Consider the following 16647-nt stretch of genomic DNA (forward strand, 5'->3'; position numbering starts at 1 on the left):
TATTAATCATACCCTGAAAATATTTATATGACTCCATTTTGAAGCTTCCATTTGTTGGAGCAATCGTTAATAATTTTATTTCATTCAAGTCAAATTTAAAAGTTAATTTCCATGAAGTTCCCTTACAGTGGAAAATATATTTTTAAAAAGCAAAATGTTGTAAAATCTGAACTGATAATAAAATGTTAGAAAATGATTTTTAACGCTCCTGTGAACAGCTAGCTAGATGTCTGGCCTGACTTTGTTTCATTGCTTTCTTGTATTTCATTGATTTACATATTTTATTTATTCAGAAAAGAGGCTAGCCAATCACTGGGGCAACTGGGGGTTAATGGCCATGCTCGAGGGCCCAACGGTGACATGACTCTGCAGACCCAGGGATCTGAACCAGCAACCTTCTGGTCACAGGTACAGCATCCTAACCCACTGAGCCACACACTGCCCCCACAGTGTTTTACAATATAAAAAGCTTATTTTTGAATGCAACACATCCATTACGCTCCAAACATAAGATAGCAATTCCAATACTAATTCCAATTTAAGTAAGAAACTATTCTTTTGGTTCCCTTTATGTTCCTGTTATATTGATTCCATCTGAAATTTCACAGACTTTCAAAACGCGAATAAAATTGAGAATCACTTAGGAACAAACATACTTCCTCCGGAATTCACAATCGACCTAGTCTAAGAGAACCTAAGATTTAGACCATTTTTCTTAAAGGTTACTGGTTGGCTTAGATTACTAAGCATCACTAAGTATCAGTAACTTCATTCAGACCATAAATAGGATGATTTACAAGATGCAGAGATTCTGACATGCAGAGCAGCACATGAAGGCGATGAAGAACTTTCTTCAAACAGAGAATTTCGGTTTTCAAAAGATACCAGCTGGTCAGAAAAAGGGGGGGGCTTCTGTCAGCTGCTATGGCAACAGACTGATTATACCCAGAAGGACAGTTGCTACCACAAACACAAAGCGTCCAAGTCAGCAGTGTCCAATTGATTTAAACAGATCATTTTTAGCCCATAAATACCTGCCCTGACAGACGACGTTTTGTCGACCACCAAGAGGACAGAACCGCCTAAACAGAGGCTGAAAAATGGAGGGAAAATGTCAAAATTTAGACAGGATTTAAATTCTGAGCAACTAGTAGTGGAGAAAATGGAAATGAAATTTTTTCCTTTGGTCAAATGTCTAGTACAAGCCAATGTGTAAACTCTGAGGACCAGATGGCTGTCTTCTATGTTTAATATAACAGTATATGGGCTGTTTTTCTGTCAAACGAATGTCTGCAAGCAGCCATCTGCTTTTCTGTGCTGGGGAGAGGGAGAGAAGAGAGTGATTCAGCGCTAGGAATGCTAGAGAAAACGAACAACCCGCCTGCTGATTAATATCGAACCCCCAGGAGGCTCGCCATATTTGCCTGATTCGAGAAGCTTTTTGTAACACTAAACTGGCTGAAAATGTTCACTGGAAAGACTCAGCTGGATGAGCAAGTCATTTAAAATTTACGAGGAGAATAGCACATTTATGCCATTTTTTATTTTAAAAGTAAAAATGTAGGTAAATCACAAAGTTCTTGTCAATATAAAACTTGCAACTAAATGCGAGATAGATACTGATTTAGCTGCATCTTTGCCTGTCAAGTAAAAAACAAAAAACAAAAAACTGGAAAATCAAGGTAAAGTAAGAGACATGAGTGGCAGCTTCAGCTACATGCAAAGTTAAATTATCAGCGGATCTCCTCCATTGAGGACTGTATCAATGCAGGCGTATATTTCCATAAAAAAATACAGCGGTCTGTTAAAAACACCCCATTTCGCTCCTTATTATTCCATCCAACGTGCCAGAAATTCCCTTTGGGTGTCTCATGTTGAGATAAATCCCATGGCAGGGCCACCGAGTTTCTGCGTCGAATCCACCGACCGCCGTGAACTGTGGAAAAGGCCCTGGAATTTTCTGCGATGCACAAGGCTCGTGTTCCACTTGTGATGTGGAAACAACGTCAACTGCAACATGATTTAAAAAACTGTACCCAAAAAAAATAAAATAATAATAATCTGTAAATATCAGGAGACAAGCAGCCATACAACACAGGGGGGCACAAGGTGAAATGTGTTGAATGTTTAATGGAAAAAAATGATTGCAAAGCATATTAAAAAAGGGCTCTTATTGATGCGTGAGAGACTCTTATTATGAAACGGGGACACACTGAACATTTTACAGAGTCCTTATGATATGAAGGCCATCATTGAAAGATAACTTGTATTACTGGAAGGAATTATCATTTTAATGCGTAGGCTGTGGGTGTTCCCCCCCGGAGAACAGGTTCAACTTTTGCTTTACAGGACAGACTGGAGTGTCCTGTCAGAGGAAGGATGAAACGATCCACGGGAGCCCGGGTCCTGTACACGCCTGTAGAGGCTGCCCCCTCCATCTGCCTGCAGGATAAGCGTCACGCAGCACGATCTGTGTGTGCGTGGAACTTCCCAAGGCACTGAGGGAAACTTGTGGACATCCCGGGTCCTCGTTGACAGCGTGCCGTCACCCGCATCAGAATCATGAAAGTGGAGATGGTAGCGTTATCTGTACAGATAAGGCACGAGTGCAATTCAACCTGCTTCCTCATGCTGGTCTAAGACAGCAGTGTGTGGCACAGTGGGTTAGGCCTCTGCGCCATGATGGAAAAGTTGCCGGTTCGAGCCCTGACCTTGGCAGAAAAGTCACGTGGTTGTTGCGTCCTTGAACAAGGCCTTGAACCCCTCCCAAAATGCCGAATAAACAGCTGACCCTGCTCTCAGATTCCAAGCTTTGCTCTCGACCGTGTGTGTGTCAAAGAACAGCGAGATGGAAAAAAACAGGAACCTGTACGCCTACAAATGGCAAATAAAGCATCACTTCATTGAAAAAATCTGAATAAAACTGGCAATTTCTGCCATATGTAATAAAGGCCATGTGGTTGTCTCGATGTTCACATATTCTGCCAAACGGCTTCTCTCCTCATCTCCGGACTGCGGGAGAATCAGGGTCAAAATGAAGGATGCGGAGATTCCAGCGCAGACCCGCCGTAAATCATTCCTCCCCCAAAATGAAAAGGAACTGAATCTCCATGACAATAAGTCAGGCTCCAATCTCGCCCCCCCCCCCCTTTCATACACTTAGACATGAGATAAAGGAGCTGCTGAGGTCACACCCAGTGCCCCGAGGTGAATCACTTGGCTGGGCAGGTGATGGAAGTAACGTGTCCTTGTCACATCATCCTTGAAGGTTTGGGGGGGGGGGGGGGGGGGGGGGAGTGCTGGTGTTGGAATGGCATCAATTTCAGTTCAATTAAATTTTTTTTATATAAATATGTATACACACGTGTACACACAGGACAGTCGTTTTGTTTTTTTTGGGGAGGGTGATGAAAGTTTTAAGCAAGCTCAGGACTTTCTGCACAAGCTGACAGCTGGATAAGACTCTGGTCTCCATGGAAACGGCTGCCAAGTTGTACAGGTTGAGCAACTCCTTAGTATATGGAGAGGTTATCGGTGGTGGAGCCCAGCCAGCCTCTAGGCCAGACTGACACGGATTTACTACACCGAATGGTTAATAATAATCAGTCCTAAGTGTGCACCAAGTGGCCTGTTTCATAACGCTTTTATAGATGATGCACACCCAGTCTCATTACTCGATCCTTTACCCCCATTATGTCACTGTACCAAGTTATAGAAATTTTACCCAGGGCGAGACGTGCATCATTAATAACAAAACACGTGCAGCTGCCTTGAAATCAAAACGGCAGACGTCCAGGGTTTGTCAGCTTAAAGGGATGCCCTCCATTTTCGCCACGCTCCCTTAAAGCTCACAATACGTCCATGGTGAGACAAGGGAGGGCACTCAGTCAGTCTCCAAACAAGCGGCCGTTGTTTGAGGTCTTGTGTCACTCGCTAAATTCTGCAAAGGTTTCAAAACAAACAACTCCAAACAAATCAATCACGTAGTTAAAGGAGGGAAAAATGACAAGTTGTCAGGCTGCCGGATTCCTCCATATGTTCCGGGATTTAATTATTCGGTGATGAGCCAGAGCGAAGGACGCTGTCAGCCGAGCTGAAAACGAGGAAACCAAGACGGTCGTGACACTCAAACGGCGCAAAAATATGTACTTTTTCAGCAAAAGCTGTTTGCTAGTGATGACGATATTTCAGTGTCACTTGTTCCGCCAGTCATGGCGAGCGGTTTCGGCCAACTGGGAGCTGTGGCTAGCTGCCAGGTGTCTGAAGGTTACACTGGAACCAACCAGCGGGTCTCATGTGCCATTAATGAGGAAACTGAGGAGCCGATAATGCAAAGAAAATATATGATTGGAACTTTAGATACTACTGTTTAACTCTCAATTACTCAATGCATCCCAGAGGAGTCTCGGTACGTACAGTTCCTAATTATTATGTTAATAATGCATAATTAATTATACATGTATAGAAATGGCATCCCACTGCCAGGGCGTCTCCTGCCTTATGCCCCCCTGCTCTGTGAGAGAGACTTCAGTCTTACAGTTACCCCATACTGAATAAGCAGTAGGAGAGATGGATGAACGGAATAAGGAAAACAGTACACCATTTACTAGTGTAGCTTCACTTCTGCAAACACAGGATTCTAGAATCAAAAACTGGCAAATACTGAGGAGATCCCATCCTCCTTATCATCATTAGAACATCTATTTCCAATTTAAATTTACACGTCGAACTTCATTTCACTGTAGGTAGGCCTCAAAACACATACTGACATATCTCTGGAAGTTATCTGAATTCTCACGCTACCAAAAACCAATTTGGGACAATCTCGGGAGCCAGTAATCCATCAATAGACAACGATCATGACGGCAAAGGAGGGCCATCTCAACAACTCGGGGGGGGGGGAGTTCTGGAAAGTTCATGCAGACCACATTTGTTTCCATCTGCGAGGTGCTGCTACGGCAAATACCAGGAAGAGAAAAGTTGTCGAGTATGAAATACCTTTGAATACGGCGTGCAAGTCAATCTCCTCTTCCTCCTCCTCCTCCTCCTCTTTGATTTTCAGATATCTTGTTGACGGTGCAAGCCTAGGCAAAGAAGGGGGATGGGGGCTAAATGATCACCCTGTGACATGGGACTAAAGCCCAGTAGAGTGCACTCAGGGCTAGGGCAGCCTATCAACGCACAGGGCGCAGGATACAGGCAGAAACAGGCAGCCTTCCCACGCCTCGGCTTTCAACACGCAGCACCCACAGCCGGGGTCTTACCAGCCTACGCACACCTTCCCAGTAATGATGTCCCCACCCTGGTACTGGACCCTGCCACCCACCACTGATTGTGCTTTACCCAAACCTCACATGAAGACGTCATGCCACCTGATCTCCTGCCATGGGTTTGCAGAATATGGATGCACATCACACATGAAAACTCTAACCCCCCCACCGGGTAACTGCTACTGGAAACTCTATCAACAACCCAGAAAACTTTTCCATATGCTGTGGTTCTTCGAGATGTCTTGTTAGCGTATTGTGATGGGGTTCTGCGTTGGAGTGACTTGTTGGGGTCAACTCTTGGGATATCCTGTTGGGGAGATCTGTTGGCATGTTTTGTTGGGTTGACACCTCCCCCCCCCCTCCTGCCAGAGACAACTGTGGTCCCATCAAACCATGATTCTAATTCCTGGTTCTCCCTGTAGTGTCAATTCCGACATAGATATTGCTGAGATGATGATGGGGTTCAAATCTTGCAATCAGGTCATAAAATGAATGTTATAAAGTACTGCAGTACAAACATCCCAGTACCAGATCCTCGGTGTTTCTCTTGCTTGCCATTTAACACTATCCCGAGGGTATAGCTTTCAACATTAGTAGGCAACAAATCAGCTCTTAGCTCCCTGCATCCCAAACACACGGTACTCCCACAATACTGCTAGGGACATGTCCCTACATACCCAAATCTCTGTCCTTCGGCTTTTCTCTCCTTACCCTGCAAATCGGTGCATATGTCTCTTTTTTGGACAGTGGAGGGGTTTTTGGGTCCAATGAGCCAGAACGTCATCGGAAGGCCTCCATTTTTGGTTCCTGATCCTTTGCAGATGGAGTCAATCAAAGTTCAAATGACACCTCAACTGTCACTAGAACTAACCGTAACCCACCTAACTGGGCAGGGTAGACAGTTCACACGAATCACACTCACAGGAGACACTGAACTTCAGGTCACCCACTGCTACCAGTGAGTAGGGTGAAGTGAATATTTTTGCCCTGGAGAGAAAGTTTAATAGCAGTGTTACACAGAGCCAGGGAGTAGAACTAGCACAGAACTCAGCGCTGTGCTGTCAAAAGTAAAATTTGGCAGCACATTTTAAATCTGTACCTGTCCGGCTAAACTGAGAGAACTGGACAGTATGGCAAGGCTTACTGTGCCAACTGACAATAGGGGGCGCCACTGCAAATGAGCACTGCATCAGCAACTTTCACAAAAAACTTTACAAACTTGCTTAATACTAATTCAGACTTAATTATTTCTTTATAGTTTATAAATTCATTAGCAATTAAAAACAAAAGGACAGGCATAGTGAGTTTTAATCGCGCTGCAAACGGCAGATGATTAATTTTCACTATTAGCAGTGAGTTTTAGGGCTGAATGGTTCGTACCGGCTCTTATCGGCAGCGTTAAGTGCCTGGAGTGCCTGACCTCCTTTCTTGCATAATCATTACCTGTGCAAACGGCAGGCTTTCACAAAGCACCATGAAGTGCATAAGGCTTTAATCCTCCATGAAATCTTTTCCCCTATTTTAGCCAAGTGGGTGTGGGGGTAACTATTTAAATAGGGGAAAAAGGAAGTGACGAGCTGCGAAATATCTCCTGAAGTGAAAAGCTAACCAGCTACCTAGCTATGTGGCTGAAGCACCATGTTCTGCTAACCAGCCAGCAAGCTACGATGCTGAATCAGCCTGTTCTGCTAACCAGCCAGCAAACTACAATGCTGAAACACCATGGCTAACCAGCCAGCAATCTACAATGTTGAGGCAGCCTGTTCTGCTAACCAGCCAGCAAGCTACGATGCTGAAGCACCATGTTCTGCTAACCAGCCAGCAAGCTACAATCTTCTGACTATATTCGCTAGCTATTTTAGAGTTGGGCCCCAGAAACAAAAAAACCTGCCACTGGATCTACTTATGTACCTTAGTGACATCACAAAGGTGCCCTTTAGGTCCAGGGGAGAAATGACACAAAGGAGGCAAATCTCTGTGGGGGTGTAAGAAAGATGGAGCATCTGCCCGCCCTCTCCCCTCTGTAGGCGAAGATCCAGTATAAGTCATCCACTGGATGAGAGTTAATGATCGTAACGACCAGGTCAACCTTTCTCCAGCTAAGGATTTAATATTTTATGCAAAATGTCCCAAAATGACACAAAAAGGGTAAATGGGGGTTCAGGGCTTTGCTCAAGGGCCCAACACTGAAATCACCCTGCCACCACTGGGACCTGAACCGATGACCTTTTGGTTACATGCATAGTGTCCTATCCTGCCAAGTCACACACGCCTCCTTTTTGGCAACCTGCACGGAGCAGTATTCGAACCCGGGATTACCCTGCCACATTGGTCTAGCCACATGGCCACCTGTGGTCCTGTTTGTCACGCGTCGGTCTTCTCTCCTTCCCGCCGCCTTTCTCCTCTAAGATTGGCCAATGAGGATGACGTGGCATATTTATATTGGAGGGTCTGACCCCAAGAAAATAAGAAGCTTTTTCTAATTACAAAACAAAATATAGAAAATAGCATACATTTGTATGCTGAGCCAACATGGTGCAAACTCATAACTACTATCTATGGCTTTTCCTTGCCGCCTGCATCGCAGGGCATGGATTTGGGTTTCTGATTTTCAGACAGTCTGTCTGATCAACTGTTCAGCGCTTGTCGCTCTGTCACACAGCACTATAAAACACAACCTTTTTCACTTACATCTGCCAAAAAACGACAGGCAGCTTCTTTCAAAATTCACATCGTACGCCTGCGGGAGGTTGAAGGGGCTATTTACATGCAAAAGTGATTTGTTAAAATAAAAATGTCACTTTTTTTACACTCTCAGCCTTGAGGTTTTGAAAGGTGATGGTCATGATAAACTGAGGGGGCACGGCAGGACCTTGACACACACGATCACACCATAATCACATCAAGCCAGATCACATTAACGCCGTCGACAGGCTGAAATTGCCACAGGATCTTTCCGTGGGAACGAGGGTCTCCCAAAATACCTTCGGTGCTCGAGGACTCAAATCTGAGTTTCAGGGGCTCAGTTGCAGTTCTCCATTCGGAACCCCACTCTACCCTGTCCACCTGAATAATTCATCGTTGGTCCGTTAGCGGAGCAGAAAATCCTGGAATTTGATTTTTTACTGGTTTTCATATCTGACCGGTGATTGTGGCTGTGTAACACGCACATGCCTCTGAGTTTGATCCAGGCCATTTTTCGGTGAGAATGAAAAATGCACCCAACCGCACAACGTGATCCCTCTTTACCTCCACGGCGTCATTACCGCAGTAACGCCACCTGGTGGCGCTTAGCGTGCAGCCAGACTCGTGCCTCTCGATCGCCCCTGGCTGACGCACCATGGATTTCATCAGCTTCTGAATAGAGCGCCGTCTTAATTGGCTCGCCTCGTTAAGAGTGCTGGGAATAGTAACCCCCACCCCCACCCCCATCTGTGGAGGCAGGGGCCCCATCAGGCGGTGAAACAAACGAAAACAAACAAACAAATAAATAAACAGAATGTAAATAAGGCGTATTTTATTGGTGGCAGGGCCCAGAAAGGGCTGGGATGCGGCTTGCAAGAACACAGGCAGATCCAGGGAAGAGTAAGGACTTAGAAAAATATCAGCCGTATGTAGATCCCAAGTAGGACGCAAACCCAGCTGGCTCCCCAGTATCACGCCCTTTCCACCTTCTTTCTCAGTAACATACTCCAAGTGACCCCCCCCCGCCTCACCTGCTCTCCACATGGCTGCCGTCGGCCCCCTCGTCCTGGTCTTCCTCGCCAGGGTCGAGCCTCTTGGTCTTCTGCACAAAGCGGACGGGAACGAAGGTGATCTGCTTCTCCCCGCCAAGGCGATCCGGTAAGATCACGTCCTTCTTCATGTTGATGTCTGAGTATGGACAGCCGAAGGCACTGGGGGACGAGGCGAGAGCCACGAGTCACGTGGATGGATACAAGAAGACAGCCGGCACCTGGCCGCTTAATACAGGTCACTGTATTACCCTGGTCTTAAAGAGCCGACCGCGCTAAACGAAGCCCGACAATGACATCAAGTTTAAAACAACTGACATTATTATTATTATTATTATTATCATCATCATCTGTAAATATTTCTGTAATGGTACAATATTTTGTTTTCAGGATATTTGTGTACTGTGTACTTTATTTATTTGCTCCAATTTCATTTGTTTGCACAATGTAGATCACCTTCGCACTTCATTTTGCACTAACCGCGTATGTCTATTCATGCATTAGCATACATACATTCTCATTAAAGTGATACAACACACTCAGAAAGGTTAAGCATGCGGCAGAAACGCCTCACTTCCGTGCAGAGCCAATATGGCAAACGCATTGTCTTTCAGTAGTAAAAGACTTCATCATATCTTAATTTATACTAGTGAAAATAACATTCTAACTAGCAAAACTTCAGTTTTTACTAGTAAGAATATCCATCCATCCATTTTCCAAACCGCTTATCCTACTGGGTCGCGGGGGGTCCGGAGCCTATCCCGGAAGCAATGGGCACGAGGCAGAGAACAACCCAGGATGGGGAGCCAGCCCATCGCAGGGCACACTCACATACCATTCACGCACACATGCACACCTACGGGCAATTTAGCAACTCCAATTGGCCTCAGCATGTTTTTGGACTGTGGGGGGAAACCAGAGTACCCGGAGGAAACCCCACGACGACATGGGGAGAACATGCAAACTCCGCACACATGTGACCCAGGCGGAGACTCGAACCCGGGCCCCAGAGGTGTGAGGCAACAGTGCTAACCACTGCACCACCATGCACTAGTAAGAATATGAATTCTAGATATCAATAACTCAATTTTTACTACTAGGAATCTATAATCATATCTATGACTCATTTTCTATTACTCTGATATTATCATTGACTTACATTCCAATTTTACTGCTAAGAAGTTATATTGTAGATATCTATAATTCACTAGATATCTGCAGTTACATTTTAGACTGGAAATAACACACATACCTCAAATGTGAATTTCGACAAGTAACAACTGAATTGCAGATATCTGCAATAAAATTTCAACTAATAAAAACTGAATTATGTCATATCTACCATATGACTCCTCACTAGTAAACATTTCATTTTTGATATCAGGCAAAAATTCAATGGAAATCAAGGGAAATACATTACTAGTAAAAACTGAGTTATAGATATGTATAATATGGTTTTTACTAGTACCAATGTAGTTCTTACTAGTAAAAATGATAATTTGTACTAATCAAAATGAATTTATAGATATCCTGAATTTGTATTCTTTCTATATTGATCAAATTAACAGCACTTTAGAAAAGATGGCCCCTTTTAAGAAGGTGAGTTTGGAAGTTTAATAACATCAAGTTAAAGGCTTATGAAGAGACACTGCTGGATAAACAGGAGTTTAGCTGTGAACTATGGGTGTTGGGAACTGCGCTGCACTGGCTGCTGTGTACAGAGAGAAAAGTGCTTTTTTATTTGACAGTTTTGCATCATAAACCATTCTCAGGACCTGAATTCCTGAAGTTATGCTGAGGCAGAGGCCAGGGTGTGATATTCAGCCTGCAGAAAGGATCTGAGGTCTTTATTACGGCGAGGGCTTGTTTTGTTCAGTGAGAGAGGAGCTGAGTCACATCAATTCGCTCATACATGAAAGATATCAGAGCCTCCCGAGTTTCAGCCACAGATGAAGACAAAGGATCTGATTCGTGAACAGATCCGTCACCTTGATGCTGTGCTACAAGGACTTTCTTTCGTTTCCGTGGTCTTCCGGCACTGCAGAATGTGAGATGGCATGGGATGCTTCGTTCTCGAGCATGAAGTGAGAGGTCGTCTTGGCAACATCCGTTTCTTTTTCAGAGATCATTGTGATATGATCGTCGGGGGGGGGCCGGAGGGGGTAGAGCGTGGTTCTGCGGGTTGGGATTCTGTGCCTGTGATCAGAAGTTCACTGAATGTCATTGTCAGGCAATTGAATGAGGCCCTTAATGACCAGTTTCTCAAAGGACTGTCTGACCCTCAATTGTTCACCCCTTTGGATCAAAGCGTGTGTTATATAAAACAAATTTAATTAAAGTCATGGGATTAGTAAGTGTTGGGAATCACCCCAGGAGACCGTCTCAGGTGACATATGACCGATGATGATGATCTGTGTGTCTCCTTCCCAGCCTATTTTTTGTGAGAAACCGGATGGTGACCCCCCCCCTCCCCAGGATGACAGACAGCCACCCATTTAGGAAATTCACTCAATCGCAGCTGACAGACCATATGGTCTCCATGCCTCTCTTCTTGAAGGACATCCTACCTTCACCCCTTTAATTGGACAGCTCACTCAGTCAAAGTGAACATATGCTACTCAAAGAAATGGCACTCAAAATAAGATTGGATCAGCATGTCCCTGCAGTATATGATTGCTTGTGCCTGCACAGGGAATTGATCTTAAAAACTATACAGTGCAAAAGCTTCCATATCAAAAAAGAAACATCTTGATTCCAGAGACTGAAATATCTCAGGACATTCTGACTGGCATGACAGGCTTCGGAACATTAGAAGACCATCTAACAAATAATGAAATTAACTTGTCTTTTTTGGACAGAATGACCTCGTCGGTCAACTGATGAATGTCTGAGATCATTACTGACCAGCTTGAAAAGCAGCAAGCAGGCAGGCCGTTAGGGTCCTGCTGAATTTTGCATATCCGTGCTTTTTAAACACCGACTTCAATCCCAGCAGCTCCAAAACGATTCCACCGAGTCTGTGTTACGTGTTCATTAAACCGAAATCACCCTCAGTGTTTCTTTTTGTTCACTTCATTGCTTAAAAGGCCAAGCGTATAGATTGTATTAAAAGTTAATTTTTGAGTGGAAGAATCAGAATTTTAATACGGTTCTTCGCCCAGACAGGTACACTTTGTCATACATACAGTGCAACCCAATGTATCGAGGTTAGCGCTCTCATGCTCCGACACTGCGACACGATTGGCTGACCAAACACTGGGCCTGTGTCAGAAATGGTAACCCGACACACGCAGTCTTCCCAGCTTGGTTGGGATTCGGTGGGCATCCAAAAAGCCTCTTGTGCAAGGATGGACAGACCGGGAGGAAGATGATAGAGGCCACATGCCAGAGGGCAAGGCTGGAACCAAGACCACATCCCGGCTGGTTGCACATTAAGGAAAAAAACATAGATAAATCTAGAATAATTACCACCTCGTCCTCTTACAGAAAGCCAGTGCTCGCCGCCTTCTGAGACACGGAGTGGATCTGACTACTTAAGGGAATAGCGATCAATGCCTCACTCCTTCTGGGATTTTAAAAATAAAATCATCCGCCCGCAGGGGGAAATTATGCGAGTTTTAAGAAACGGCCCCATTTTTGAGTCCACCAGCGAATATAATGGCTCACTGTCGTGTGTGATCTGCCTTGCGGGAAGATGCCGTTTCAGAGTTAACACGGATGAACCCTTTGAATTTCCAGAATTACATAAGACGCCAATGTAGGCATTAAATAGAATCTGACGGCCTCCTTATACAGAGGTAGGCAGATACTTCAATTATTTATGAGAGTCTGTACCCAGGGCAAACATTAGATAGCAAAAAAACTGTTAGCACAAGAGAGTCAAGGGTGCTCTACTATTTAAAGATGCGCTTTTTTTCCCCCAGATGAACTTTGCTAAATATTCATGGCTCACAACTGGATTGGCAAACAAAACTACAGGATGCCATTTGAGAGGATGAAACAAGTTTTAAAAACGGACATTTTCAGCTCAACCTGCGGAATCGTCCACGAAGAACACGTCACAGATCGACCGTGCTGGCGTTTAGCGAGCCTCGATGTCGATATTGCTGCACGGATCCGAAGGTGGCGCAGTGATCCAATTGGATTCCTAAAATGCTTGCTCAGTGTTTTCTGTTTAGCAGGCTGGCCCACTGCGCTCTTATTTAAGTTACATAATCAATAACGAATACTTGGTCCCAGGCCCAAATGACAGTCGAAGCATAAGCAAACTCCATCCGGCTAGAAATCTGCTTCGCATCCGCTGGCTTTCATGCTTGATGTTAACTAAAGCGACGCACTAAACTTTTGGCATGTTGTCGCGGTAAACGGCTGATTGCGGGGCTGGCAGCAGTGAAGCACATTCATAAGTTCAAAGAAAGCTACGTGATCGACATGCCGTAGCATTAATTAACCATGCGTGAAAGGAGATCACAGATCATCTCTCTGGCAGCGGCTGGGGTCACTGGTGGCCAGGAAGATGTTTACCATCCGCTGAGAATCATCTCAACTGAGATTCACACAATAAAGATTTTCTACACGTTTGCGTTCTTCATTGTGGTTTTCGGTGATGTTGTGGCTCGTAACGAGAAATCGAACTGAAAGAGACTCTCATGATTGGCAGTTATAGCTTCCACGCAATTTGCAACGTGCATTGCAGGAAAAAAAGACTTGTAGTTTTGAACAAACGCAACGGTTTGAACAAAAATAATTGCCATAAGACAAAAATGAGACAAAAGCAAATTGGCGCACAAGTCAGTCTTGCCTGTTAAACTGTAATTAAATGTAAAAATAATGTATAGTAGTATAGTTGTTAAACAACTGTAGTGACAAAAGGCTACTCACTGGTGCCCCCAGTGGCAGATTATTCCCCAGAACAGCACTGTTAAGGGAATATTTAAGAAGGAAAATTTATGTAAAAAGCACCTGGAGCAGTAGTGAAAAATCATTTGTAGCTTGAAATTTTAGTCAATAATGAAGGACTTTCACAATCGTGTGATCCTGAGGCCGTTAGAGACGGAAAAAAAGGGGGTGACAGTAATTCTCCTTTATCGGTACAGCTCATGTTCTCTTCTGAACTTTAATGGGAGGGGACTGCGCGGCCCGAGTCAACCCAACCCAAAGCCACGGTGTGATGCATCTGAAGGAACATTTCATTAGGACCAACATATTACATCCCAGGAACCAGAGCCAATTATAAGCCATTAATATGATAATATCTGCTACAATAAGAAGCACAAAGCACATCTTACTTAGACAAGAGCTAAGAAAGCACCCAAATACGCAAGGCATAAGGACGGGCCACCATTACCTGGATATATCTACAGACAGGCTCGCCCATTGAGAGCCGCACCCATCCACAGTGAGGCCTGGGGATAGCCATGCCCATCTCAGTCATGGTGCGGTGGGCACAGGGGCAGTCAATCGGGACAGAATGCAGAAAGATGAAGGGATCCCAGCCATGTTAAGGCGGGTTCTCCGACCCAAATGAGCTGGAACCCCAAGGGGGGCACGTGGGTCGATTGGACTGCGTATCCGGGCTCCGTGCCACGGGTTCCTCCTCTCCATTGGAGGTGGAGAGCTGATAGATACACCACAGCTGACCGGCCGGTCATCGGGAGATTAAGGGCTTACAGAAAGCTGTCGGGAATCTGTCCACTGTTGGCCGGAAGCGTTTATGCTGGGAGCTGATGGAGGGAGACTATAAAACTCATAAAAAACATACACACACACACATGAAGGTCAGGCCAGAGACTCTGGAAATGTGGCGTTTAATGTGGATGAAGGCCATGGCGTTCTGCCTTCTCTGATACATCCATCCACCCATCACCAATTATCTAATACAGGGTCACGCCAAACATGGAGCCTATTACAGGGAGCAGTCATGCAGGGATGCCAGTCGATCACAGGACACACACACACACACGTTTGTATTAATATCTTTCTGGGGACCATCCATTCATTTCTATGAGGAAAGCCCTAATCCCAACAAAGACAACCTTAACCCCCACCCAGCCCTAACCATCCATCTATCCATCCACTGTAACTGCTCATCCTATTTAGGGTCGAGTGGGGTTCAGAGCCTAAACTGGAGGCTACGGGCGCAAGGTAGGGAACAACCCAGGTTGGGGCACCAACCCATCACAGGGCACCACCTTAACCATTCTGTAAGTAACTAAACAAAATACAAAGATTTTGGAATTTTTTGTTTTTTTTATTGCAGCCACAGAATTTTATAAAACTCAGTTTCCCCTTGTGGGGACTGAGAAAATGGTCATTAAAATAACACGTTTTTATCACACTGTGGGAACATTTGGTCCCCACACTGTAATATATTTATGGCCCACACACAAACACACACAATATGGGTAGTTAAAATACTAAAATGACAAAATGGGATGCAAAGCAGTAGTTAGAACTGAGTTTAAATTAAAAATGGGGAGTGGAAGCCGCAGGAAAGTGTGTTAATCTTTCAGCAGCACTGGCAGTAAACATATTACATCATGTTCAGTTTTGTCCTTGTTGGAGGTGGGATGTGGTTCAGTATTTGGTTATTTTAATGCACTCAATGTAAGACAGAGAAATTAATATTTCACGCAAAAAATGAGGAGTGCTGTGCTTTGAAAATGTAACTGGCTACTTAACAGACCTTTACTTTCATAGAGATGCTGTTTTACAGACATTTGGGTTTAACAGACACCCATTAATTAGTCAGTTAAATTAAGGATACTTTTACCCAAAGTAAAAGACTACTAGGAAGGCTGGGTCGGACAATCCTTACAGAAACGGGGGTTAAGGACCTTCCTCAAAGGCCAAACAGTTAAGTCACTCTGTTGACCTTGTGATTTAAACCAGCAACCTGCAGGTGATGGCTACCACATCCTAAACTGCTGAGCCCCACACAGCCCCCCCCGATACAAATCCATAAAATCAGCTAGAGTTTCAGATTTCATCATAAGTCTGCAGAACATACGCTTCAAAAACAAACACGTCTGCCTTATTAAAAGTTCAGACTCCGGGTTTCAACTGTGAATGCTGAGAGCCAGGCAATGCAAACAAAGGTGAAAAATTCAAATCAGGGCAAGTAACGGGGGAGTTCGCTGCTATCACCACTATAGATACGGCATGGCAATTATGCCCCGAGCTCAAGCGATGGCCCTTACCAAGAGAGGGCACACAGCACATAACAAATACTAATAAGGATGTTTTCTGAAATGTCAGTCAAGTCAGTCTCCGTATCGGAGAGATAAAGATTAAGATAATCTATTGTCAGTGTCACTTGGACAACGAAACTGAAAATACCATTGAAATGCAACATATAAACAGAGGCAGATGGAGGAATGCTTCGAGAATGTAGAAGGTAAAGCAAGGTGGATGGGAAAAAACGTTTTGTCATGCACGAGACACACTGCGAATGCGCTTTCATTTAAAAGTGCTGGTGATGGTGACCAATTAATTTGGTTCCCCATGAGTGCGCTCGTTAACTGAGGCGGTGGAATCCGAGGCGGATGGCAGGCTTTGCGTTCTTCACATAGAGGCTTAAAAATTCTTGCTGAACAAAACAACCTTTTCCATCATCATCAACAAAAAAAACTGCCGCACCAAAA

The 16647-nt window shown here is 44.5% G+C and overlaps 1 protein-coding gene across 6 annotated transcripts in view; it reads right to left on the reverse strand.

The window, feature by feature from the left end:
• LOC125744462 (lethal(3)malignant brain tumor-like protein 4) overlaps window positions 1-16647 on the reverse strand; it is a 63931-nt gene that overhangs the window by 17567 nt on the left and 29717 nt on the right. For all 6 annotated transcript variants that reach the window (XM_049016330.1, XM_049016324.1, XM_049016295.1 and 3 more), the window contains 2 exons: window positions 8987-9166; window positions 4999-5084 (listed from right to left, as the gene is read on the reverse strand). In XM_049016330.1, coding sequence (XP_048872287.1) covers window positions 4999-5084; window positions 8987-9166 — 266 coding nt within the window. The remainder of the gene's footprint in view (window positions 1-4998; window positions 5085-8986; window positions 9167-16647) is intronic.

Source organism: Brienomyrus brachyistius, chromosome 1, assembly GCF_023856365.1.
Source record: "Brienomyrus brachyistius isolate T26 chromosome 1, BBRACH_0.4, whole genome shotgun sequence".
Lineage (NCBI taxonomy): Eukaryota > Metazoa > Chordata > Actinopteri > Osteoglossiformes > Mormyridae > Brienomyrus > Brienomyrus brachyistius.